This window comes from Brachycentrus maculatus, unplaced genomic scaffold (assembly GCF_059751285.1).
Source record: "Brachycentrus maculatus isolate JH-2025_06_01 unplaced genomic scaffold, ASM5975128v1 h1tg000035l, whole genome shotgun sequence".
In the NCBI taxonomy this organism is placed as follows: Eukaryota; Metazoa; Arthropoda; class Insecta; order Trichoptera; family Brachycentridae; genus Brachycentrus; species Brachycentrus maculatus.
The window spans coordinates 193,225-220,601 of NW_028280789.1; the positions used below are offsets into that span (position 1 = coordinate 193,225).

At 32.3% G+C, this 27,377-nt stretch overlaps 2 protein-coding genes across 2 annotated transcripts; one reads left to right on the forward strand and one right to left on the reverse strand.

Moving 5' to 3' along the window:
• The first annotated feature begins 8,363 nt into the window (after nucleotides 1–8,363).
• LOC148312703 (uncharacterized) lies at nucleotides 8,364–15,157 on the forward strand. Its single transcript, XM_088274653.1, has 4 exons — nucleotides 8,364–8,431; nucleotides 10,803–11,172; nucleotides 12,583–12,726; nucleotides 14,190–15,157. Exons 2-4 carry the CDS (start codon nucleotides 10,816–10,818, stop codon nucleotides 14,511–14,513), a joined length of 825 nt encoding a protein of 274 aa, XP_088130779.1. The 5' UTR covers nucleotides 8,364–8,431; nucleotides 10,803–10,815; the 3' UTR covers nucleotides 14,514–15,157.
• A 3,594-nt stretch (nucleotides 15,158–18,751) lies between these two features.
• LOC148312704 (uncharacterized) lies at nucleotides 18,752–21,319 on the reverse strand. Its single transcript, XM_088274834.1, has 2 exons — nucleotides 21,189–21,319; nucleotides 18,752–20,384 (listed from the first exon to the last, which is right to left on the reverse strand). Exons 1-2 carry the CDS (start codon nucleotides 21,204–21,206, stop codon nucleotides 18,984–18,986), a joined length of 1,419 nt encoding a protein of 472 aa, XP_088130960.1. The 5' UTR covers nucleotides 21,207–21,319; the 3' UTR covers nucleotides 18,752–18,983.
• Between the last annotated feature and the right edge of the window lie 6,058 nt (nucleotides 21,320–27,377).

Genomic DNA, 27,377 nt, shown 5'->3' on the forward strand with positions numbered 1-27,377 from the left:
AAGGTGATTAGCCCTCCGCTTCAGATACCAGTCCAGGGTAATATTGAATAAATATTAGAGTGAAAAAAATCACATGTATTTATTTGATCCCCCCTGGGAATCGAACCCGGGACCTCTATTACGGTAGCCGAGTGTGCTGACAAAAGATAATAGAGCTTGTGCACTACAAGGAATTTTACCATCCGGCAGTCCGGTTTTGAAAAATAAAAGCGACTATGACAGTTTAGCGCGATCGAATTTACGCGCAACGTGTTCACGCATCGATCAAGAGCACCGATCCGAAGAAAGATGGACAGAAGCACAAGCCAATCCAAGCCAATCATCGTTTATCACACTAACTGAAGTGCCAGACGGTAAAATTCCGGGTAGTGCACAAACGCCCTAACTGCCTCCCTCACACATGAAATCTCTGTTATTTTTTATGTTTTTAGAAATTTCATTTTTATTCCAAGTACGTTGCTGCACTTGCATTTTTTTATTGTTATTTTATTTATTTATTTTGTATTGCTGTTGTTACTGTAGGAAAATCAACTGAAGTGTGTTATTTCATTAATAATATAATCCTGTTATCTAATTCTTATCATTATTTTTATCGTGTGATAACATCTCAAAAGTAATTTATTTATTTTGCTATTAAGTTAATATAATATTTCATAAAGGAAGTATTATATTAATCATAAAAAATATAAAAAAACAAACATAATTGCAAAAAAAATTGTGCATGCAGTGCCGTACACGTGAAAGAAGTGAAACTTCATAAAAAAATGAGGAATAAGAGGGATTTTAAAATAAATAATAAGAGATAGAGAGATTTAGACACACTGAAAATATTGTAAATAACTGGTCAAATTATATATTTAATAAAAATTAATAATTATATTTTCAGGCGCTTTCTAGTATGTAAAATAATTCAGAAAGAATCTTTCATACATTTCATAAGGGTCTCTGCTAAATAAATAAAAAACTTACTCAATTCAACCAAAGATGCTGCCAAGGACTCACATGTGAAAGAATATTCAATTAAAGGATAGGTACATACAAGTTCCGAAATTTGAGTAGTATGGTTGTCAATCATGGGTAGAATGTAGAATGCTGCATGCTAGATGCTAGATCCGTATAAAGGGATCACTTAAACCAGCCTATGGCAGATTGTAAGCCCTGTAAATACCCATACTTCCATATTCTTCTTCATCCACATTGAGGTGTCAGTAAAAATATAAATTTACATACACATTTTGAGTGTGTCCAAATGCTTGTTCGCAAAATCTGGATTATCTCCAATTACAAGAGTTATTTTCATATTATTTTTTGACATCTCATCAAAGATGAAGAAGAATACGGAAGTCTAAGCATTTACAGGGCCCTGCAAATGCCCGGACTTCCATATTCTTCTTCATTTTTGATGAGATGTCAAAAAATAGTATGAAAAATATAAATGTTCCTTATTATTATTATTTTTTTTTTTTTTTTTTTTTTTTTTTTAAAATTATAATCCAGGATTCGGATCTCACATACTAATATAAGAGTTTCTGCTTAGTAAAAAGCTTCTTTACATCTCACCAATAGATGTCTCTAGTGAAGTTCTAGTGATTCAAGAACAAGGTTTCTAAATTGGTTCATATATATATGTAGAACTTCCAAGAATTTGAGTAGTGTGGTTGTCAATAATGGGTAGAATTGGTGAATGTTACACGTGTGTAAAGTGATCACTTAAACCAGCCTATGACGGTCGTCAGCCCCGTAAATGCCCAGACTTCCATATTCTTCTTCATCTTTGATGAGATGTCAAAAAAATAACTCCCGTAATTGGAGATAATTCAGAATTTGTGAACAAGTATTTGGACACACTCAAAATGTTGTAAATGTTCCTTTGTTTAAAATTTTTAATCTAAGGTTATTGCTTTTTAGCAGTTGCTTTGAAATTTTGACACAATATTGGATTTAGATATACGCATGTTTTCATATGCTCTTTTCTTTCTTTTCCATCCAACCAGGCTGAGCCACAGCAACTCGTGGCCAGGTACAATAAGCCATCAATAATTTTTGTCATAATAACTTCCACAACACTCGAATTAAAAGATGAACATTTTTCAAACAAATAAAAAATTATGGGCTTATTCAATTAGTAAGCAGTGTATTGACACATGCCAAAATTAATATTGATTTTTTGGGTATAAAAGCACTTTACGTGAGTATGTGCGATGAATATTAAAACTCAATAAGTCAACAGCATGGACAAAATATTTGTGTGTTACGATATATCCTTAAATAAATATAGCTTTCAAAAAAACATCAACACTCAGTCCCTGGGCAAACAAAATACAGAGAAATCCGTTGTTTTTTAAAAGATTTATACTGACATTTCTTGGTGGAACTGCATTTTATAAAACAAAACTAAAACCATATAGTTTTTTCTCTACTTTTATTTTATTTGACCAGGGACCGGGTTTCGTCATTACCACTATCATGAGACTGGTGATATTGGTAATGAGAAAACCCGATCAAATAAAAGTGGAAATAACTATACATATAGTTATAGAAATACTATAAAGTTATGTTTGCTTATTGCGATATAATATTTAATAAATAATTATTCTTGTCCGCCTCCGTAGTGTAGTGGTCAGCACGTTCGGCTACCGTTCTGGAGGTCCCGGGTTCGATTCCCAAGGGGGGTAAAATAAATATTTGTGATTTTATTCAATATTACCCTGGACTGGTACCTGAAGCGGAGGGCTGATCACCTTTCCTTCATGTGTAAATGATCAAGATAACACTGCGTTTATATGAAGCAGTGCCCTATGCACCATTGGGGTGCGGATAAGGGTTTTATTATTATTATTAATATATAATTTAATTTAAAACAAATGATGAAATAAAAAACATATTTTGTTTTTTTTAAAAAACTCTTCTTTGTGTAGGCCTTGCGGCCTGTTTTTAAAAGGGATTAGCCTCCTGCGATGTCAATTCCTACCAGTCAATCCATCTCTTTGGCGATCTGCCCAGGAGTTGTCTACCTTGGGGTTTGCTGTGAGATGCAATGTGGGGGAGTCCGGATGGTTCCATTCTCCTTACATGCGCATACCACTGTCTTCTTCGTTGCCTTCCCCACCTAACAATGTCTTCAATCTTGCATATTTCTCTTATCCTGGTGTTCCTTGTTCTATCTCGTAGACTTTTGCCAGATATGCTCCTTAGAGTCTTCATTTCTGACACTCTTAGAGAGTTTTTTGTTACTGCGGTGTCTGCTCTGTATACAATCCCTATGTCATGATGGGACGCACATAAATTTAAAAAAATAGTTACTATAATTATACATTAACAACATTTTGAGTGTGTCTAAATACTTGTTCACAAATCTGGATTATCTCCAATTATAGGAGTATTTTTCATATTATTTTTTGACATCTCATAAGATGAAGATGAATATGGAAGTCTGGGTATTTACGTACATACTAATAAAAGAGTTTCTGCTCAGTAAAAAGCTTCTTTTCACCTCACCAATAGATGTCTCTAGTAAAGTTCTAGTGATTCAAGAACAATGTTTAAAATTGGTTCATATATATAGAACTTCCAAGAATTTGAGTAGTGTGGTTGGTTATCAATAATGGGTAGAATTGGTGAATGTTACACGTGTGTAAAGTGATCACTTAAACCAGCCTATGACGGCCGTCAGCCCCGTAAATGCCCAGACTTCCATATTCTTCTTCATCTTTCATGAGATGTCAAAAAATAATTATACATGACAATTTAGCTTTTATATGTTTGTGTCCCCAAAACTAAAAAAGTTGATGGATTGACTTGAAATGAAATTGACCTTATGTTTAATCAGATAAATAAATATGGCCTTTAGAAGTAAAAAGATTCTTAAACCATGACCTGGACATATTTTGACAAAATCAGTTTTTCATATCCATTGTTCTTTTAATATATTTTTCCTTAAACACTACCTCAAGGGCATCACTCATTAAATTCATTAAAAAATATATTTTTTGTGAATTATCATATTGCTTGGGTTGCACAATTTACCCCTGTGTTGCGTTATCAGGTTTCAATTTCAATTCATTTTCAATTTGTTCAATATTTTTTTTTTTTATTGGAAGGAAGAACAACAGTTACAATATATGATACATCAGAATACAAAAAATTAAATCATGAGTACCAATTATAGTTTTTCACAACTATGCATAAAAGAGGTCTATATAAAGGAAGAGACATGAAACAAGAATGGGATAAAGAGAAAAGGAGATGGCAGTGAAAGGAAAAGAAGAAAAGCAAAGGAAGAAAAGGAAAGGACAGGGAATTACTTTTTTAGGTTTATAAGATTTCGAACAATTTAGCTTTAAATTTTTTAACTAACTAACTTTAAATAATAATTAACATTTACATTACAAACTAAAATTTAGAGCGTATACATTAAAAAACAAAATTATAAAGTAAGCAAGAACGCTCTTCTTAAAGATGTAGAAGAATCACTCTTTAGAAAACCCCTTCAGACACATATAACTGATCAGTATCCGGGGTGATATTGTTCAGCATAGCGGCAGCTCTTCCTACAGGCATAACCATCGGCAGGTTGGTCCTGTATATAGGAATGTGAAACAATCTATGCCGACGCTGTCTTAGGCAACTATCGGGAACAGACAGACCAATGTTCCAGACAATTTCAAGGTTATCGATCATACTGCGCAACAATCGATAAAAATGCGTAATCAAATACACATTCCTTCTCGTCTCTAAACTATAGTCGCCTACAAGACACGGACCTCCCCAAAAATGTACATATATTATTATGCTAATAGTCTTTATAAAAAATTATGAAATCATTGTCATGTAAAATGATGTGGCAAATATATAATTATAAACGTAAAAGGAAAATTATCTTGGAAAAAAAATTGTTTTTCGAGTTCAGCTTATAGTCATAACACTTTTTTTTATTATAATATATATACCTGCATAGTGTCAACTTAATAATTGGATACCTTTGTGTTACTGACAGAAGTGAATCAGAAATTTACAAAGCTTATACACATTACATTAGTGTCGGACGGTTTTTTCATCAACCCCGACCATAATTTGTTTATTAATTAGGGTTCTATTCTAATCACAAGTAACCGCGAACCTAGTTTTGATCTGTAAAATATTTTTTGGCATCTCTCGCGCTCTGCCAAAAGAAAGCAAATAGAACGCTTATAAGCATCTTCTGCTGACATCAACAGTTTGTAAATGACGCTTTTAAATGTTTCTCGCAAACAATGTGTTAATTATTTTAGCATTTTCAAACACCAGATTATTCCCTCTACGGATTATATATCAATATTTATAGTAGGATTCTCAACTTAAGACAAAGCATTTTTATATTTTTAAATGAAAGAAGATGGAAATCTGAGCATCCCAAGGCTTACGACTTGTCATTTAGTTGTATTAAGCGATTACTTTATACACTTTACCATTCTTCCCATTTTCGAACATCCATAATGCAATTCTTTTTGCAAGATGTACATATGCATTCAGGGTTTTTTTTCTATGTTTTTACATACCCTTATGGGTGGTACAACGTTCCGTTACCTTTTTTTACGGATACATACATTTTTTTTAATTATCTAAATCAATTACCTAAACGAAACAATGTTAACGATTTCGTAATTACAATCTAATTTTATATAATTAGTCAAAACGATAGGAAAATCTGCTTTTAATTTGATTTGAATATAATTTGTTTTAATAAAAAGCTTGACATGAATTGAGTTACAGGACCTTTTTTGTTTTAAAAAAAAGCCATGTATGCACTTATGATGCATTATCTTCGTATGTTAGTTGTTTTATTGAAAGATTTGGAGTTTGGCTGACTGTGATGCCCTCAATTGAGAATTCGTGAAGTATAAAGCTTAATCTAATTAAACAACGGTAACATTTATTCAGAATTACTTCATATATATATTTTTAGAAGAGAGTACCTGAAATAAAATATTTTTTTTTAGATACTTCTATAAAAAACAAAATATGTTTGTCTCAAGTTAAGACACCTAGTAAATAAATATAAATTATTTTACTCAATGAACTATTTAGACTATTTGAAAGTTTTAAAGCCATGGTGTAGCTACGCTTCGTGGATCTATGTAATGGTTGGTTATGGTAAATTTAACACTACCGCATTTAGTACAATGGGTGACTGTCATTTTTAAAAATGTTTTTTATCGAATCATATTCTGGATTTCCTTAATATTAGTCAACACATTAAATGTGGGCAATTTTTTCTAGTGATGGCTTTAGTGAAAAGTATTGCCAGATACAAAAAAGTGTATTTTCATAAAATATCAATTTATCGAAAATATTTTTTTAAATTTTCAAATATCCCACACAGAAAGAATTATATTATTAAACCATATCCGCTCCCTATGTGGAGCATAAGGAGTCCACAAACCGTCTTCAGGCTTTTCTGTTGGCCACCAGCTCCCTTGCATCCCCCTAAGTTAGGTCCGCGTCCCGAAGTTCAGATGAGAACTGCTGACAAATTGTTAGCAGTGGTCGTCCTGGTTGGCGCGAACCTTCACAGAAAGAATACAGAATTTTTTTATTTAAATATTATTTGCCACACTTAATTAAGGATTTAAATAAATTTATGTAATAAAGTAATTATATTGTCAATCCATATAAAAAATGCAAATGTTAGTTTGTTCAAAATGTTGAATCTTCTTAAATTATTTGCCCATTGATATGAAATTTCGACATAACGTTGCATTTGTAACATGTTACAGGTAAAAACATGTTTTTTTTTAACACGTGTCGGTGATATATCGTTAGCCGCAATGTATGGGATCCTTAATTCATCCATCTTATAAATATGGTCTCTCCAAAATCTTCCTCTTTTTCTACTCCATCGTATGACATCTTTAGTCTCACACGTCTGTCAAATTATGTTGAATATAAAAATCCAGGCTACCGTACTGGAGGACCTGGATTCAATTCCCAGTGGGGTCAAATAAATATAAGTGATTTTTTTCACTCCTATATATATTCAATATAACTCTGGACTGGTACCTGAAGCGGAGGGCTGATCACTATCTTCATGTGTTAATGATGAAAATGGTTATCATGTTTAGCTACCGTGCTGGAGGTCCCGAGTTCGATTCCAATGGCGGCGGGTGAAAGTAAACATTAGTGATTTTACATTCTAATATTTATTTAATATTACCCTGGACTGGTCCCTGAAGCGGAGGGCTGATCACCTTTCCTTCATGTGTTAATGATCTAGATAACACTTAGTCAATACGATGCAGTGCCCTATGCACCATTGGGTGCGGACAAGGGTGAGAAGAAGAATAAAAATAAAATGAAAACGATACCTACTTGACAATTTTTTCCATTTATTTTTGTTAACCTCAGCAATGATTTCGCAAACCATATTGATATCTGGAATATGTCACTTCCTAACTATAATAATAATAATAATAAAACCCTTATCCGCACCCCAATGGTGCATAGGGCACTCCGTCATATAAACGCAGTATTATCTTGATCGTTTTTACACATGAAAGACAGGCGATAAGCCCTCCGCTTCAGGTACCAGTCCAGGGTAATATTGAATAAATATTACAGTGAAAAAATCACTCATATTTATTTTACCCCCCCCTGGGAATCGAACCCGTGACCTCCTGAACGGTAGCCGAGCGTGCTGACCATTACACTACGGAGGCGGACAACTATAAAGCGATAGTTATTACAATATTTCAAGCTAATTCATAATTCCTTGTCGTTATAATGTTCATCCTTGCTTGGATAATTTGGAACCAATAATAAACTAAAAAGAGAAAATATATTATAATTAAAATGTAACTTTGTTTTAAAATCGCTGTAATTTAATACAAAGTTACATTTATTTATAAAATGGAAAATCACAAAGTAAGTACTTCAAACAGAAATTATGTGAAAATATATTATTTTATTATAAAGTAAACAATATACAACATTTTGAGTGTGTCCAAATACTTGTTCACAAAATCTGGATTATCTCCAATTACAGGAGTTATTTTTATATTATTTTTTGACATCTCATGGGTAGAATTGGTGAATGTTACACGTGTGTAAAGTGATCACTTAAACCAGCCGATGACGGTCGTCAGCCCCGTAAATGCCCAGACTTCCATAAGTAAACAATATGTGATAAATGATGTACAAATCGGCTACAGCGGTTAATAAAGGGGGAAAAAAATATTCCAATATGTATTTATGATTTTTTGTTCCCAATCCAACTCTGATAAGATAAACATCATGTTTCTGAGAAATATAATCACCTATGTACTTATGAGAATACTGGTGGGGGTAATAATTCTATAGTATACTAAAAACTCTGAATAATTTTAGTCAGTTCGTCACCAAACATTGGTGGGTCAACACTGAGCGGTGTCACTGTGGGTTACAACTGAATTTCTAGGTAAGTTATCTTACTGGTTGATGACCCAATAATAATATAACTGTTTGAAAGCTTCGTTTAGTATAATTCCCAGACCTGGTGTTAGAAATATTTACCAATGTCAGATTTTGGTGTTTTATATGCATTATGAAGACCATATTAGCAGAATTCAGTAAGTCATATAAACATGTTTCAGGATAATTAAGGTTTAAAGGAAAAATGTTTATTGTGGGCATTCTTACACACTGGTATTTTCTTTAAATGAAATCATTACTTACCAATTGTAAAAGAAAAAAAAACTTTTACATATATAATAATTTTAAAATGTTTAATAATAATGATTTTGGATCATTTTAAAGCGGCATTTTTGTTAGTGCCCAAAAGCGTGTTCTTTAAAATTGTAAATAATATACTTTTGGGTATTAATATGAATATGTTTACCGAAAATTACATTCTTTACATTTGTGAAATATCGCTCACTCCTTTCAAGAACGTCATAAATCAAAATACTTGATTTTTCAGGAGAATGTTTTTAAAGTTGAAGAATATAATACAATGTATTAAAAATAAATATCAAGCCACTTACTGAACTTTTTACTGTGCAACAGATCTTTTTAGGTAAAATCTGAAGTTTTTTTCTCCATTTGAAAAATATTTAGTTTTTTGATAAAAATAATTAAACAATACCTTTTCTTCAAAATGCAAAAACAACACTTTCTGCCCTGTAGCAGGTAAATATTAAGTTAAAAATATGCCGCTTTTGCTGGGATATAGTACATTTTATGGGCATTCCGAAAACATTCACAACTGAAAATTGTCAAATTTTGATTTATGACGTTCTTGAAAGGAGTGAGCGATATGTACTTTTGGGTATTGTTATGAATATATGTACCTTAAATTACATTCTTAAATTACATTCTTTAGAATTGTGAAAAATGTACTTTTGGTATTGTTATGAATATACCTTAAATTGCATTCTTAAATTACATTTTTTAGAATTGTGAAAAATGTACTTTTGGGTATTGTTATGAATATATGTACCTAAAATTACATTCTTAAATTACATTCTTTAGAATTGTGAAAAATGTACTTTTGGGTATTGTTATGAATATACCTTAAATTGCATTCTTAAATTACATTCTTTAGAATTGTGAAAAATGTACTTTTGGGTATTGATATGAATATATATGTACCTTAAATTGCATTATTAAATTACATTCTTTAGAATTGTGAAAAATGTACTTTTGGGTATTGTTATGAATATATGTACCTAAAATTACATTATTAAATTACATTCTTTAGAATTGTGAAAAATGTACTTTTAGGTATTGTTATGAATATATGTACCTTAAATTGCATTCTTAAATTACATTCTTTAGAATTGTGAAAAATGTACTTTTGGGTATTGTTAGGAGTATATATGTACCTTAAATTGCATTCTTAAATTACGTTCTTTAGAATTGTGAAAAATGTACTTTTGGGTATTGTTATGAATATATGTACCTCAAATTACATTATTAAATTACATTCTTTAGAATTGTGAAAAATGTACTTTTGGGTATTGTTATGAGTATAAATGTACCTTAAATTGCATTCTTAAATTACGTTCTTTAGAATTGTGAAAAATGTACTTTTGGGTATTGTTATGAATATATGTACCTTAAATTGCATTATTAAATTACATTCTTTAGAATTGTGAAAAATGTACTTTTGGGTATTGTTAGGAGTATATATGTACCTTAAATTGCATTCTTAAATTACGTTCTTTAGAATTGTGAAAAATGTACTTTTGGGTATTGTTATGAATATATGTACCTTAAATTGCATTATTAAATTACATTCTTTAGAATTGTGAAAAATGTACTTTTGGGTATTGTTATGAATATATATGTACCTTAAATTGCATTATTAAATTACATTCTTTAGAATTGTGAAAAATGTACTTTTGGGTATTGTTATGAATATATGTACCTTAAATTGCATTCTTAAATTACATTCTTTAGAATTGTGAAGAATGTACTTTTGGATATTATCATGAATGTGTGTATCCAAAAGTATCTTCTTTGCAATTCTTTATAATGTGCTTTTGAGTTCTCTTATAATTTGTGTTAAATTCATATTTTAATTAAATATTAATTACATTTTAAAAATTAAATATATTTAAACATACAATCTTGTTGATAAGTAATATTTCATTTGAATAAAAGAGGAACGTATAAGAATGCGCATAATGAACTTTTCTTCCATACGTATTTTTGATCTGAGACCATATTTTTTCCGGCACCAGGAGATCTGTCTTCTGCCCACACATTTAAATGTAATTATTTACTAATAATATCATAAAATTACATATAAATGTACGTAATTTCATTGGATGTATTTTTGCTTATAGATAAACCTCAAACATGGCTTCAACAATGCGTTGGCTTACAGTCTCCTTATTTCTGATGGTGAATATCTCAGTCATGATGGCGGTGGATCCCGTTCCTGCCCGATTCGGCGTGATCACTACCCTGGATCTGCCGGATGTGCCCAACGTATCATATAACATCAAGGCCAAAATGGCGGTCGAGAAATGGGTCGGCACCAAGTGCACCAAAGGGTCGATCTGGTTCAGAGAAGAGTGCCACGACCTTAACAATCCCTCGAAACTGTGCGCGCAGAATGAGGTCCTCATCCTGGAGCTGCCGGAAGAGTCCAAGAGGGGAAAGCAATTCCCAGTTGAACCTGTCTGTCACAAGCAACGTTGCCAAATAGGACATGTGAGTTGTGAAATGATTTTAAGTATAACACTCCCCTTATCATTCATCGTTCACTGAGTTGTGAAAGGATTTTAAGTATAACATTCCCCTTATCATTCATTGTTCACTTTGTGTAATACCACTTTGAAAAACACTACTTCCTGACAACCGGAGTTCAAATTTTAGTTTTGTATAAATATCAGACCATAAAAATTTCACTTTAGTCTACATTTGACCTGATGATGAAGTGGTATTACATAAAACAAAGTATGAACGATGAGGAGAGTGTTATATTGCCATACCACAAAGTTAACATGGCTTTTAATATACAAAATATATTTTGAGTAACTCTTAATGTTCATCTTTTTCTTAGATTTAAGTTTTGTCACAACATTTCTTGGTGAAACTGCATTTTATAAAATATAATGATATTTTCCTAGAGCAGAATTGGAATTGTGGACCAGAACTTTGGATTTAGAGCCCATGGCTTGTTGCATTATTGCATTTCTGACATTTCTTGGTAGAACTGCAGTTTATATAATAAAACAACAACGATGTATATATATTTTCCATATATATTTTATTTGACCAGTGACCGGGTTTCATTGTACCAACTGATGGGTTCTTTTAGAAGGATAGTTCGGTAGCCCCCTTGCTTTCTGCATTAAAAAAATAAATTATGTAGAAAAAAGCTGTTCATAAATGGATAATATTTGTGGGTAGATCTGAAATAGATCATATCATTCGGCCATGTTGTATTTGATTGCATATCATAAACAATTTTCATACATATAGTTTTATAAATAAATATTGTAATATGTACCCTCGGGACGGGAAAACTGAGTGTTCTATATAGTTTATGTTTTAATTTGAAATCAAAACAGATTTTTTCAATCTACTAAGTTGTAACAAAAACACAAAAAAAAAATCTTGTGACAATAATGCCCTAACAAGGCGAAACAATTGTCACAATATTAATTTTTTATGTGTTTTTGTTAATAAAATATAACTTAGTAGACTCAAAAAATCTGTGTTTGATTTAAAATTAATACATAAATAAAAATGGAGTTCTACAAATTAAACGCCAAATCAATAAATACTATATACAACATTTTGAGTGTGTCCAAATACTTGTTCACAAAATCTGGATTATCTCCAATTACAGGAGTTATTTTCATATTATTTTTGACATCTCATCAAAGATGAAGAAGAATATGGAAGTCTGGGCATTAACGGGGCTGACGACCGTCATAGGCTGGTTTAAGTGATCTGCTGTGTTTTACAACACCACTACTGCCCAGTGCTCTGTATCCTTAGCTCCGTATTGTACCTCTAGCATTTCAACCTTGTCAATCATGCGGTATCTAAGAAGGAAAAAAGTAGACTGAATTCAATGCATTTTCATTTTTTTAATGTATTTATTTATTGCAGGCATGGTGGCCAGCGCTGAACGAATGTGTGTTCAGGACACACGCAACCAAGAAAAATATTTGCGGCGAGAATAACTTGCTGGATCCTGACATGTTTGATCTCGGAGCGTGTACTTGTGACAGTCCAATTTCAAGAGCCATCCAAGTAAGTACATAAGTTCAACACTATCCCCTCAGACATTAACAGATCTGTTACTGACCAAAACTGGTTGAACTCCAAGCAATCTTCTACTCTGACTTATTCTTCATTTACATTACTCTTAACACACTGTGGACGAGGAAGGTATTTCTACCCGTTCGGTCGATTGATGCTTAAGGACGGGAAGGGTATTTTTACCTTCTGCGCCGGCCTCATTTCAAAGTCAGAAAAGAAGGAATTATTCAATGTTTTTATTTGAATATTATGGACCAGCTGTTTGTTAAGGTCTTAACTATATGTACATAATTATCAAATCCCGTCCCCAGTGGTCCGCAGGCTTAAAAAACACCCGTCCGAAATGTGTTAACCTCATTGCTCCTAAATACAAGCAAATGTTAATGCATGTAGAGATGTGTGAATGTGTAAGAGGTGAAGAATGTTTGCAAAGACAGAGTTTGTAAAACAACTTTATGCCAAAACAATCCTTACATTTAAATTTAAGAATTACTATTTTATAACACAAGAAAGCACCTCCCAGCAAAGCACGCAAATCGCAATTATCACACTTTATAGTAACATACGTAGAATCACACGATCCAAAACACAGAAACACATCAAACACAACTTAACAAAGAGACATACAAATAATTACACGATCCAAAACACAGAAACACATCAAATAAAACTTAACATATACCTCTTTTGGTGAAAAGAACTTAGATCATTATTTAAGAAATTTGTACAACCTGGTTCCATTATTCGTTAGTCATTAAAAAATAAACTCAGTATAAAAAAGCTATTCATAAATGGATAATGGTATTAGGTAGATCTGAAATAGATTGCATAATTCGGCCATGTCGAATTCGATTGAATATCATAAACAATTTTTATAAATATTGTAAAATGTACCCTCAGAACAGGAAAAGTCAGTGAGGCCACATAGATGTAATTTACAAATATATATATATATATATATATATATATATATATATATATATATATATATATATATATATATATATATATATATATATATATATATATATATATATATATATATATATATATATATATATATATATATATATATATATATATATATATATATATATATATATATATATATATATATATATATATATATATATATATATATATATATATATATATATATATATATATATATATATATATATATATATATATATATATATATGATAAATAAAATAAATATCTTAATACATTGTAAGGGTGACAGTCCCGACAGTTTGTTATATATAAAAAATAATGTTATTAACAATTTTTATTTTGGTGGGGTGATCAACTTTAAATAATTCTTGGGTCAACTTTAAATATCATAAAGCAACATTAAATTATTTTTTAATTTTATACCAATTAGTGCAAAATTATACAGTTTGGGTGCTAGATATATATGTCATTATTTCTTTATTTCAAATTGTTTTTTGTAGGAAAATGGAGATTGCGGAAAGATTTACCAACAAGCCATGTGCCCTAGCTCTAAAGTCCTGGTGCACGATCCCAATTCCGCTTTGGGAAAATGCGTTTCAGACTTGTGTTTGAAAGAAAATGAGGAATTCAAAAAGGGGAGCCGTAAAATACAAGAGAAAATCTTCATTGAAGAGACTCCATTTGCCCCATTGAACGGGAACGGCAAATGTTTGATGTTGAACTCGCATTTCGGCTGCAAAGGAGAAAACGTAATGTCCGAAGAGACCTTGGTCATCAGTTATTCAACGTTTTTGCCTGAATGTCAGATTCGTCGCATTTATTAATATTTCTGAACACACTGTTAATCTACTATAATCACGTTTCATATAAACTATATGCAAAAAGCAGGACCCGACAAAACTTGGTTTTCACAAAATTTGTAAACACAGGCCATATCTGTAAACACATTGTTGGTGGGCGATTTTTTCATCAACCCTGACCCTAATTGGTATACTAACTAGGGTCGTATACTGATCACAAGTAACCGCAAACTCAATTCTGAACTATACAATGTTTTTTGAAGTCAGACGCTCTACCAAAAGTAAGCAAATAGAGTGCTTATAAGCGTCTCCCGCTCTATACCAACAGTATGTAAAAGACACTTTTATGTGTTTTCCACAAACAATGTGTTAGGTATTGTTTATTGTTACAGTCTTAGAATGTACCTACTTGCCAATTCTTAGATTTTTATATTGAAGGATACAACAATTTAAAAAAAAATTAACAAAAATTTTTGGGATGCAAATGAATTATGTCTACCATTAGTGCAAATATTTTGCTGGTAAAAATTACAAATAAAATTTTGATCAACTATGTAAGTTGTTTTCTTAATTTTCTGTATTTTTTACCTACATATTTTAATTTTGTGAGCTAAATAAACAACGAAATCTTTATTACATAATAAATCAATAATTTTTATGAAACAAAACATTTTTTATTATTATTTAAATATAACCTTTAGTCCAAAAAATATGGCTATTTTAAGCCGAATTTGATTATGTATGCAAGAATCAAATAATTACCTGCGTTTTTGTCGAATTTGTCTGGAAAATACCCTGACACAAATGTGTATATATAATGCTTTATCACAAATCAGTTTGTAGCAAACAAAAACCTATCAGCAAAAGCTAAACTGGCAGTATATAAAAGAGTCCTAGTTCCATCTCTAATGCATGGAAGTAAAGCAAGGAGTTGACAAAAATGTATGAAAGTAGACTAAATGCAGTTGAAATGCGATCTCTCAGACATGTGGCAAAACGATGTACGATAGATGTTCGAATGGTGAATTAAGGAAAGAATGCAAGGCTGAAGCATTATCGATAAAATTTTTAAAAAGCCTGAGATGATTTGGACATGTGAATCGAATGAGTGAAGAAAGAATAGTAAAACAAATTTATGGGGTGAATGTAGTTGGAATAGAAGCAGAGGAAAACTTGGTGTGGTCAAGTATTTTAAATGCTTGAGCGTGTTCAGGTCAGGAGTATGAATATTCGGCGGGTATGTATGAGGTCCGCCTCCGTAGTGCAATGGTTAGCGTGTTTAGCTTCCGTGCTGGAGGTCCCGGGTTCGATTCCCAGGGGGGAGTGAAAATAAATATTAGTGATTTTACACTCTAATATTTATTTAATATTACCCTGGACTGGTCCCTGAAGCGCAGGAGTAATCGTCTTGCCTTCATGTAAGTAACGATCAAGATAATACTGCGTCAATACAATGCAGTGCCCTATGCACCATTAGGTGCGGATAAGGGTTAGAAGTAGAAGATGTATGAGGAAATGCATGAAAGTGGAAGAGGTGAAAATTGTTTGCAAATATCGGTGTGGCGTTCTATTCTCTTTGCCTACCCCTGCAGAGAAACGGCACGAAAGTTAATTTTTTTTTCAACATATTTTTTTCATTGATACTTATGAGAAGAAATTTACAATGTCGAAAACAACGCAGTAAAATTAATTTATTCAAATGTTTTATGACACAAAAACATATTTTATATGTATTGTATATATATATATATATATATATATATATATATATATATATATATATATATATATATATATATATATATATATATATATATATGTTATTTGATCTCTTCCCAGAATAATGTGTGGAAATACCCATAAATTCAGAGGTCTTAGATACAAATTAATTCACGTGAGAAAATACCGCCTGACATTAAAAATATTTATACAATTATTAAATTACAAAAAAAAATTATCTTAAATTTTCCTTGAACTTTCGACCTAGATATTTTTAAATTGTGACACGTTGATATTGATATTATGTCATATTCTCGTGTATTATATGATTTAATGTTTTACGTAATACTAGCTGTATCCAGCCACGTTAAACTGTGGCTCAGTCAAATGGTTAAATGGAAAAAAAAGAAAACACATTTCACATGTTTAATTTCACATGTGCATGTACAGTATTTTACCAGCTATCAAAAAACATGCTGTCCTCTATGAGTAATTTTTAGTATTGCGTGTGTTGCCGTTAAGTTTAACAGATGGCGCTGCCATTGCGGAAAAAACATGTCTTTTACTTGTCGCAGGTAAAGAACAACAAATGCTTAATTGTTTTTCTTTGCCTGCACATTTAAATGAATCTTTGTGTCATAATTTCAAAGTGATCGGTGGATAACTTTAGAAGTTTAAGGTTTTGAATAAACCAAGGCTCACATGTTTGATTTTAAAGATGGGATTTTTATTCGCAGACGATGTGAATTCAATAATTAATAATCGATAATACAATTAATGGAGTGAAAAAAAAATTTAAGATTTTTATAGATACATTAACATAGATAAAGAAGAATATGGAGGTCCAGGCAGTTACAGAGCCAACGACCCGTCATAAGTTAGTTTAAGTGTCACTTTATACACTTTGTAACATTCACCATTGTACCCATGATTGACAACCACATTATTCAATTTTCGGAAAGTTGTATTTTCATGAATAATGAAGCATTTCAATTGAAAAGATTTGCGTGTTACTTCGGCAGCGACATCTATGGTTGAAAAAAGTAATTAACAACATTAGTGTGTCCAAATGTCTCCAAATATAGCAGTTAATTTGCTCAATAAAAAGCTTCTTTTCATCTCACCAATAGATGTCTCTAGTGAAGTTCTAGTGATTCAAGAACAGTGTTTCGAAATTGGTTCATATATATAGAACTTCCAAGGATTTGAGTAATATGGTTGTCAATAATGGGTAGAATTGGTGAATGTTACACGTGTGTAAAGTGATCAATTAAACCAGCCTATGACGGTCGTCAGGCCCGTAAATGCGCAGACTTCCATATTCTTCTTCATCTTTGATGAGATATCAAAAAAAAATATGAAAAAAGTAAGTTTTGCTGATGTATTCATGAAAGTAAATGCTGATGGATTCATGAAAAGTATATACAATTCTTTCTGAATTATTTAGCATACCAGGAGACAATGTTATTAGAGTCGTTTTTGCGATGTGGATGTGATTTAAAAAACTGCATCTCTAGGCCTTCAAGATAACACTTAAAGCGCATGCGCAGGAAAGGTAACTTTTGTATAAAGCTCAGATTCAATTCTAACGGCATCATCCACCCAAACGGTTGGCATGCTAGTCCTAAATCACCAAACAAACGCTGAATATTTAGGTCATATATATCGCCCACTCCTTTCAAGAACGTCATAAATCAAAAAAACTTGATTTTTCAGGAGAACGTTTTTAATGTTTTAAAATATAACACAGTGTATTAAAAATAAATATCAAGCCTCTTATTGAACTTTTTACTGTGCAACAGATCTTTTTAGGTAAAACCTGAAGGTTTTTTCTCCATTTTAAAAATATTTAATATATTTAAAAAAATTATTAAACAATACATTTTCTCCAAAATGCAAGAATAACATTTTCTGCCCTGTAGCGGGTAAATATCAAGTTAAAAATATGCCTCTTTTGCTGGGATAAAGTACATTATCCAGATATTGCCCAGGCATTCCGAAAACATGCACACCTGAAAATTGTCGATTTTTGATTTATGACGTTCTTGAAAGGAGTGAGCGATATATCACCCATTGGGTGGATAACAGAAATATGTATATGTTGTGTACATAAAAACTTAAAGAGACGCAGAGCATCCACTTCATGTATGGGTAAACTGACCATTTATTTTTGTCCTCAAAACGGGACATATACCAATTCTTACGTAATAGTATGGTTATTCAAGGAAACACATCTTTTTTCATAGTTTTTATGTATTATAATAATATAAAAATATGAAAAATATAATAATATGAAAAATTATGTTTTAAATTTTTCTGATTAACAAATTTTCTTAAGTATAGGTAAGTGGGTTTGCTTTTATATAAGAATATAATTCTTGGCACGATTTTTAAAAATTTATCTTAACTAACAACATCCCTTTTCACAGTACTCCGTCTTGTAATTATTGATCTGTGAAAAGACTAAACAAGCTAGGATTTGTTCAGCAAAGTTATATGAAACGGCTATACTACAAACTACTGTAGATTTTTCACACTTTTTTTAAAATTGTTACCGCGTGTTGCTCTTTTTTTCAAAACGGGACATATCGACATCCCGAAACTTTACTTGCAGACAACGGGACAGGGTATCTAAAAACGGGACAGTCCCATTCAAAACGGGACTTATGGTCACTTTATGTATGGGTAGAATGCACTTGATTAAGAGTTAAAATAACAGTTAGGTTAGGTAATTTTAGGTTAGGAATTTTGTGAAATTTGTCTGAAAAATTCCCATCATAGTTCTGGAAATCTCCAATTCTCCTTCTCATTGGATTCCGTTTGTTCTTCATATGAAATGGAAGGAATCGAAAAAGGATTTTCTGATTCATATTTTTCTTGGTGTTCATCCGGGAATGTCCCATCATGTGAATCATCCTTGTCTTCAAACTGAGACAAATCTGAGAATATTTCGGAAGGAATTGGAGGTTCTGCTTCTCCCAGGCTCTTTTCTGAATCAAAGAATTTCCAGTTGTCTTTTTTAGTGGAATCGATGTCTTCTTGGCTTTGAACACGGTCCTGAAATTGTCTGTTTTCCTGTATAAATTGGTTGATATGTTCAACCGAACGAAACCTTGGCACATGCACCAACTCGTCTTCAAAAATCTTACCGTTGACTGTCAATTCTTCCTGTACATCTTCCATGTCTTCAAAATTTATTGAGATAATTTCTGGCGGTTTTTCCGGTTCGGCACTTTCCTTGCCTTGAATTTCTCCTTCTTGGTTCTCGGTGATCCTTATAGGTTCATAGTTAATTAAAGGTGGATTATTTGCGAACATTCTCAATAGATTTTGGTACTCCTGGTAAATTTTATCTTCCATTTCACTGGTACGATTGCTTTCATTGTCATGTAATTCCTCATCTTTTTCTCTGGGTTTAATCATATCTTGTAATGATGTCAAATGATCAATGATAATTTTCGAGTGACCCTCTTCTTGGTTTTCTGGATTGCCGAAAATTTCACCATTGTGCTTATGAAAAGATGGATGCTGTTTTGAATATATTCTTCCCTGACTTCCATCAGAATTGTGGGCTTTAAAGACAACGTAATTTGTTTCCTTATTAGTTTCATTGTATATTGATTCACTGTCTCTTATATCGTGATATTTAAAATTTGCACTTGATTCATCATTTTGATATGGTTCATTCGTAACATCATCTGTTGGTGTAGTTATGGTATCCTGCGATATATCAGATATGTTGATTATATCAATTTGTTTTTTGGAATCCATATTATCTTGCACTTCCAATTCTACACCAGGATTTGTCCTTTCTGGATTGTCTTGCATACTTGTGTCTATCATAGTTTTCATATCCCCCTTTAAATTGCTATCTTCATTAGTTTTCTTTGTTATATTATCATTCATGTTGACTTCCATAATCTCGCTTATTTCTTCATTCTTAATATCTTCCATCTTTAAATATTTTTCGGTTTCTTCAGAGCTGTTTACTTTCTGTTTGTAAATTTCTGGTTCTAAAACAGATGCATTTACTTCTTGGTCATTCTGTCCTTCTTTGGATTGTAAATAATTTTTGGAAATGCAATTGGAGAGGTGTGTATAATTATTTTTTGGCACAAACATCTCATTGCTTTGACAAGGGCCTTGTTGAAAAAGTGAATAGCACATATCTTGCAACTGAAAAAAGATATTAAAATTTAATAAAAATTTATAGTAATTTTTAAAAAATAATGCCATTTGGTAAATCATAAATTGAGCTACTAATAATTTTTAACTAGCTGTGCCCGGCCACGCATTACTGTGGCTCAGTTGGTTAAAAGGATTAGAAAGAAGAAAAAAAAACATTTCTAACATGTTAAATTTCACAATGCTTATGAAGCAATGGATATGCAATTGAAAAAAAAAAATACTGAATGACAGCAGCTATCAAGAAATATGCTGACCGTCATGGGCAATTTTTGCATGTGTAACAACGTTCAACAAATAGCTTTGCCAGCATTTTTTTACCACAAGGTCAAAAAAGCTATTTTAAAAAAAAATATCACTGTCAAAATTTCAAAGCAATTGGTTAATCACTTGAGATTTGAGATTTTGAACAAAATAACACCTACAATTTGATTGATATAGATAGGTAAAAACATGCGCATATTCAAATTCAATGGTGTGTCAAAATTTCAAAGCAATCTGCAAATAATTTGACAAGATTTTGAAAAAATCACAAGTTTATTTTTATCTATTTATGATAACAAAATATATTAAGTCGGGTTGTGGTCCCGTGGTTAGTGTCGCGGACTCTTGAGTCAGAGTTTCTTGGTTCAAAACCACTCTACCACAAGCATAATTTGATACCTATTTCTAATAATGAGCCGCTTAGGCTCACAGAAAAAGTATGAAATTAAAGTATTTTTGTAAATAATAAAAACACAAATATTTCCCTTTTATTTTAATACGAAATTTTGAATAAAACTATTCTTTGCTTACAGCAAGGTTTCCATACATGGGGAGGCATTTGCAGTACGCATCTCCAAATACATCATTGGCCACAATTCCATTTGGACCACAGATACGCTCTATGTGTTCACTGTGAAGACATTTTTCCACAAATGGCCACCAGATCTAAAAATTTAAAAAAATATATAATGTAATTATTCTTTGAGAACATCTTTTGTGTATTCACAGATTTATTTTTCACCATACACATAATTACAATTTGCAATATTGTACCCTCACTGGGTTTTCTCGTGCCAAAGGCCAAGTATTTGAAACACTTGAAAAAATCATGCCGAGTTCTCCTTGGTCTTCCCCTGCTTTTATTACCAAGCACATTCGCTATTTTTTTTTATAAAACTATGTGATGAAGTAAACTATACGTTTACTGATGAAAAAATGTTTTTTTTCAAGAAAATATGTTGCTTTTACCATTAACTTTGATAAAAAAATTATAAATAGTAAAAAAAAAATAAAAAAATTCACTCCAGGAAAGTTTCAATTGGTGAGAGGGCAGCATCATAAGGAATATTGCCCCCTGAATTGAACAAACAAATTTCACACATTTAAATGTTTAAACATACTCACCTCATCATAGTTACATTTAATTTTTGTGCAAATCGGTTTGACGGGAAACAGTTTGCCATCTTTGATTTTCAATCTCTCTAGAATGATCACTTCATTCCATGGATTGCAGCGTACAAATTTCTCATTGAAACGGTAACACTCTCCCATGTAGAGAAAATCTGTTCCAAAACACAGATTTTCCTTCTCATTCCATTTTATAAGCGCAATATCCACTTTTATATTTAAAGGAATATCCTCCAAATCTTCCAATTCTAGCAGTTGTAAGAACCCAACGTCTTTTTTCTCATAAGGCTTTGCTGAGATATTTTTAATACTAGCAAATATAAATAACCATAAACAATAGTTATGGCCATTCATTTTGATGTTATTTGTATGAGAAATTATGTACAAGTGCTTATTTTATTCAGTTTGATGATCTGAAAAAAAAATTGATAGAATAAATGCATACATATTTACTGATAATCTTTAGAAATAGACAAATCTGTAAAACATATGACAGTAAATAATTATTTTTTAAATTTGAGTTGATATCTCTTGCTTAACCAAAGCATTTTATGAAATTATTCATTTTCAATTTAATAAAAATAGTATTTTTTAATGTGTCCAAACATTTTGAGATTTCAATAATAAAACAATTCAAATTTTTACAATATTTTGAGTGTCCAAAATCTGTGTTTACAAATTCTGGGTTTGTCTTCACTTAAGAGTTTTATTAGATGCAGACCTATAAAAGAATGCTCGGGATATCCTGGAGAAACCACATCTCCAACGACGAGGTACTACGATTGATCGAAGAAAGAAAGCACCTACTCGCGACACCAAGAGACACGCCGAATGGATCGGTCACGTGTTGAGACAAGAGGGTTTCCTGCACAAAATAATAGAGGGGACGATCGAGGGAATAAACGCCAGAGGACGCCCACGCCGCGAATACCTAAGCGACTTATACGAAGACATGGGCTGCTCGACGTATGAGGAGCTGAAGAGGGTTTTGGAAAATAGACTGGAATGGCGAAAGAGATGTCATCTTTTGCCACAGACAAATCCACAGGATTGAAATCAGAGAGAGAGAGAGAGGAGTAATTTATATTGACATCTCCACATAGATGAAGAATAATATGAATCTCGTTGGAATTATCATTGATTTATAATATTCACCGTTTTACACTACTTACATTGTTCAAAACAATATGTTTGGCGACTTTCCAAACACTTGATTTTGTTTGCTGTCAAAGTATTTTTAATTTTAGAATTATTGAGGCAGATTTTTGAAAATTTTATTCAGGATTCAAATTAAAAGTTAGGTAAGAAAAAATTATACTTAAAATCTTTTGACTAAAAATAACTACTTAACCATCATGGCGCTTCCCGGTAGGGGTAGGCAGAAAGAATAGAATACCACACTAACCGGACCTGCAGAAGAGGCGAAAATGTTGCAAACAATTTTCGCCTCTTCTGCATTCATGTATCTCCTCATACATGCCCGCTGATTATTTCAACTCCTGACCTGATCACTTTCAAGTATTTAAAATATTTGATTATGCCAAGTTGTCCACCTCCGTAGTGTAGTGGTCAGCGTGTTTGGCTAAAGTGCTGGAGGTCACGGGTTTGATTCCCAGGGGAGTCAAAATAAATATGGGTGATTTTGACACTCATATTTATTTAATATCACCTTGGACTGGTACAAGAAGCGCAGGGCTGATCACCTTGCCTTCATGCAATTAACTATCAATATAACACTGCTTTTATATGATGCAGTGCCCTATGCACAATCGGGTTCTGATGGGAGTTTGACGAAGAATATATAGTGAAAATAGAAATTATGTAAAAATAACATTAAAAAAAAATAAAACTCACCATCTTAGGGTGCTTGTGCACGACCCGGAATTTTACCGTCCGGCAGTCCGGTTTTGAAAAATGAAAGCGAATACGACGGTTTAGTGTGATCGAATTTACGCGCAGCGTGTTCACGCACCGATCCGAAGAAAGATGGACAAAAGCACAAGCCAATCATCATTTTGTCACGCTAACTGAAGTGCCGGACTGTAAAATTCCGTGTAGTGGACAAACGCCTTTAAGGCTTAATTTTATGACAAAATTACATCCACAGATGTCATTGCTATGCAAGTTTAAAAAAAGCCTCATTATTCCACTGCGACGAATGATAATAGAGATGAACGGCTACCCTAGGCTAAATTAATCCGCCTTTCACCCGTATAAACTTGAAAACATACTTAAGGTAAACTTACCTTTGTAAAGTGTGTAATATCTCTTCATCCACATAAGACTGACATACTAAAGAGTGCACACATCGCTCAGAGTCTATTTCGGAAAATAAAGCAAATCATTCAACATCTGTCAATTTTATAGTATATAGTAGTACTATTTTGTAAGCTTGCTTGACCAGTCTTAGGTACAGGTAACGCAAAGTACCTTAAAATTAACGTTATATCATACAGATTAATTTGATATTTCAGACATGATTGTGTTGCAATACCAATTGACCCACTTTAAGTAAAATAATGTTCATTATCTTGTACATAAAAATTACGGAGCAATTTCACATTTTTATACATCATTGAGACCTTTGTAACCCTTTGACTGATAAGTTTTATTTGGAAAAAGGGCAGGCTTTTTGATTTCTAATAATATTTTACATACTAAAGGACTCCTGAAAACATGATTTTCAATTTCAATTAAACTTATAATTTGACTAGCTATTTTATTCATAATATTTTGAGTGTTTCAAAATCATTGTTCGCCCTCATCTTTCTGATTGTTTCTATTACAAATAAAGCACATAAATGTACATATTACCATACAGTAACAAAAAATATACCATACGGTGTACATATCGCTCACTCCTTTCAAGAACGTCATAATTCAAAAAACTTGATTTCAAGCCACTTACTGAACTTTTTACTGTACAACAGATATTTTGAGGTAAAACCTGAAGGTTTTTTCTCCATTTGAAAAATATTTAGGATTTAAAAAAAAAAATTAAACAATACATTTTCTTCAAAATGCAATAACAACACTCTCTGCCCTATAGCGGGTAAATATTAAGTTAAAAATATTCCGCTTTTGCTGAGATACAGTACATTTTCTGGGCATTCCGAAAACATGCACAACTGAAAATTGACAATTTTTAATACATGATGTTGTTGAAAAGAGTGAGCGAAATATCGCTCACTCCTTTCAAGAACGTCATAAATCAAAAATCGATAATTTTCAGTTGTGCATGTTTTCGGAATGCCCAGAAAATGTACTGTATCTTAGCAAAAGAGACAAATTTTTAACTTAATATTTACCCGCTACAGGGCAGAGACTGTTGTTTTTGCATTTTGAAGAAAAGGTATTGCTTAATTATTTTTTTAAATATTCTAAATATTTTTCAAATGGAGAAAAAACATTCAGGTTTTACCTAAAAAGATTTTTTGCACAGTAAAAAGTTCAATAAGTGGCTTGATATTTAATTTAAATACATTCTTTTATATTTTTAAACTTTAAAAACAATCTCCTGAAAAATAAAGTTTTTTGATATATGACGTTGTTGAAAGAAGTGAGCGATTTGTCAAGTCTTCATACATCCTTTAAATATATATAATATAATAAATCCCTTACCGCACCCTAATGGTGCATAGGGCACTGCTTCATATAAACGCAGTGTTACCTCGATCGATTACACATGAAGGAAAGGTGATAAGCCCTCCACTTCAGATACCAGTCCAGTGTAATATTGAATAAATATTAGAGTGAAAAAATCACTTATATTTATTAAACCCCCCTAGGAATCGAACCCGGGACCTCCAGAACGGTGGCAGAGCATGCTGACCATTACACTACGGAGGCAGACAGAAATATATATACAATAAATAAAATTATGTTTTACTTTTCTTTAAATATTATGGCCAATTGGGAAAACAGCCTTACTAATACCTCCTGGCACTTCCCCTTTTTTTGTCTCAATCCTGTGGATTGGTCTGCAGCAACAAATGACACCTCCTTGGCCATTCCGGTCTATTATGTGAAACCCTTTTCAGCTCCTTCAACTCGAACAGCCCATATCCTCATATAAGTTGCAAAGATATTCCCAACGTGGGTGTATTCTAGTGTTTGTTCCCTCGACCGTTCTTTCTATTACCAGGTGCAAGAAACCCTCCTGTCTCAATATGTGACTAATCCATATGGCGCGTCTCTTCGAGATAGTTACGACTTGGCACTTAATTATATTAAACCATATCCGCTCTTTTTAATGTTTAATAACAAAATAAACTGTTTAATAAACTGTCTCCAGAATTTTTTGTCGGCTGCCAGCTCCCTTGCATCCTCCCAAGTCTGGTTTGCTTCCCAAAGTTCAGACGAGAACTGGCGACGGATTGTCAGCAGTGGTCGTCCTAAGCAGCGTGAACGTGATATGCCTTGTAAAAGAGGCAAGCTTGATTAAGGCTCTCGGGAGGCATACGGAGTACATGGCCAAGCCAACAGAATCGCCTTTTCTTGATGACAGTTGTGTCCAAGACATGCTGCGTCCTACGTCTTATCTCTTCATTCCTCACAAAGTCAAGCTTAAAATTCTTCACAGACACCTATTCTGAAAGCTAAGTACACGGCTGCTCTGGACCCTTTAAAGTTGCCATGTTTGACTAACCATATAAGAGAAAAGGAGCAATGCAGACATTGTATACTTGCTCTATACTTGGTCTCCACCGAGTATAGATCCAATCTCTGGAGATTGGATCTATACAGCTTGGGCAACCTTCATTCTGTTAAATGCAGACCCTGCGAGTCCTAATCGCACTCCCAGTTCCTTTTGAAGGCTGCCATTTTCAGTTATGTACACTCCCAAGTACTTTCTACAACTCTCGACCCTTTCGATGAGCTGGTTACTCAACGTCAAGTCACATGACATGTAGCACTTAAAGGGTTAATAAATAAATAAAACATTTAATATTTATCTCTTTATTATAGAACATGAAATGTTATACAATTCAATGACACAGTTAATCATTTCATAGAATTTAATAAAAACATAACTTTCAAAGTAATCCCAAATAAGATACTATAATTATGATAAAGGTTTACGTCTATTTACTAAATTTAAATCAGGTTATAAGTGAGATTCATAACGAAATCAGACCTGCACATTTGTGCTTCAAATTAATTATACCTAATATTCTATCTGTGAGTTCAGAATACATAAGAAGAAATGTATTTTACAGACTATAAGACATACTTTTTTCTTATAATAATTGCCTTCAAAATTCAAGTTTATTATAATTAAAATTAATATAAATGTACAGTAATTGATTAAAAATTCCTGAAAAAAAATTACAAATGGCCATATATTTGATGCCATTGGAAATTTTTCTCTATCTGGCAACATTGTAGTGATGAGATGATCGTGCGATAAAATTCATCTTACATTCATCATCGATAAAGTTCATCATACGTGTATTTGTAGTTCACAAAAATACATTTACTTTTTCTTACTTCAGCCTTCTTCTTGTGTCCAGTATTGAACAAAGCCCTCCCTCTTGGACTTCCACAGTTATCTGTTGGACGCGACTGTCTTCTGGTGCAGGCCCGCCACAT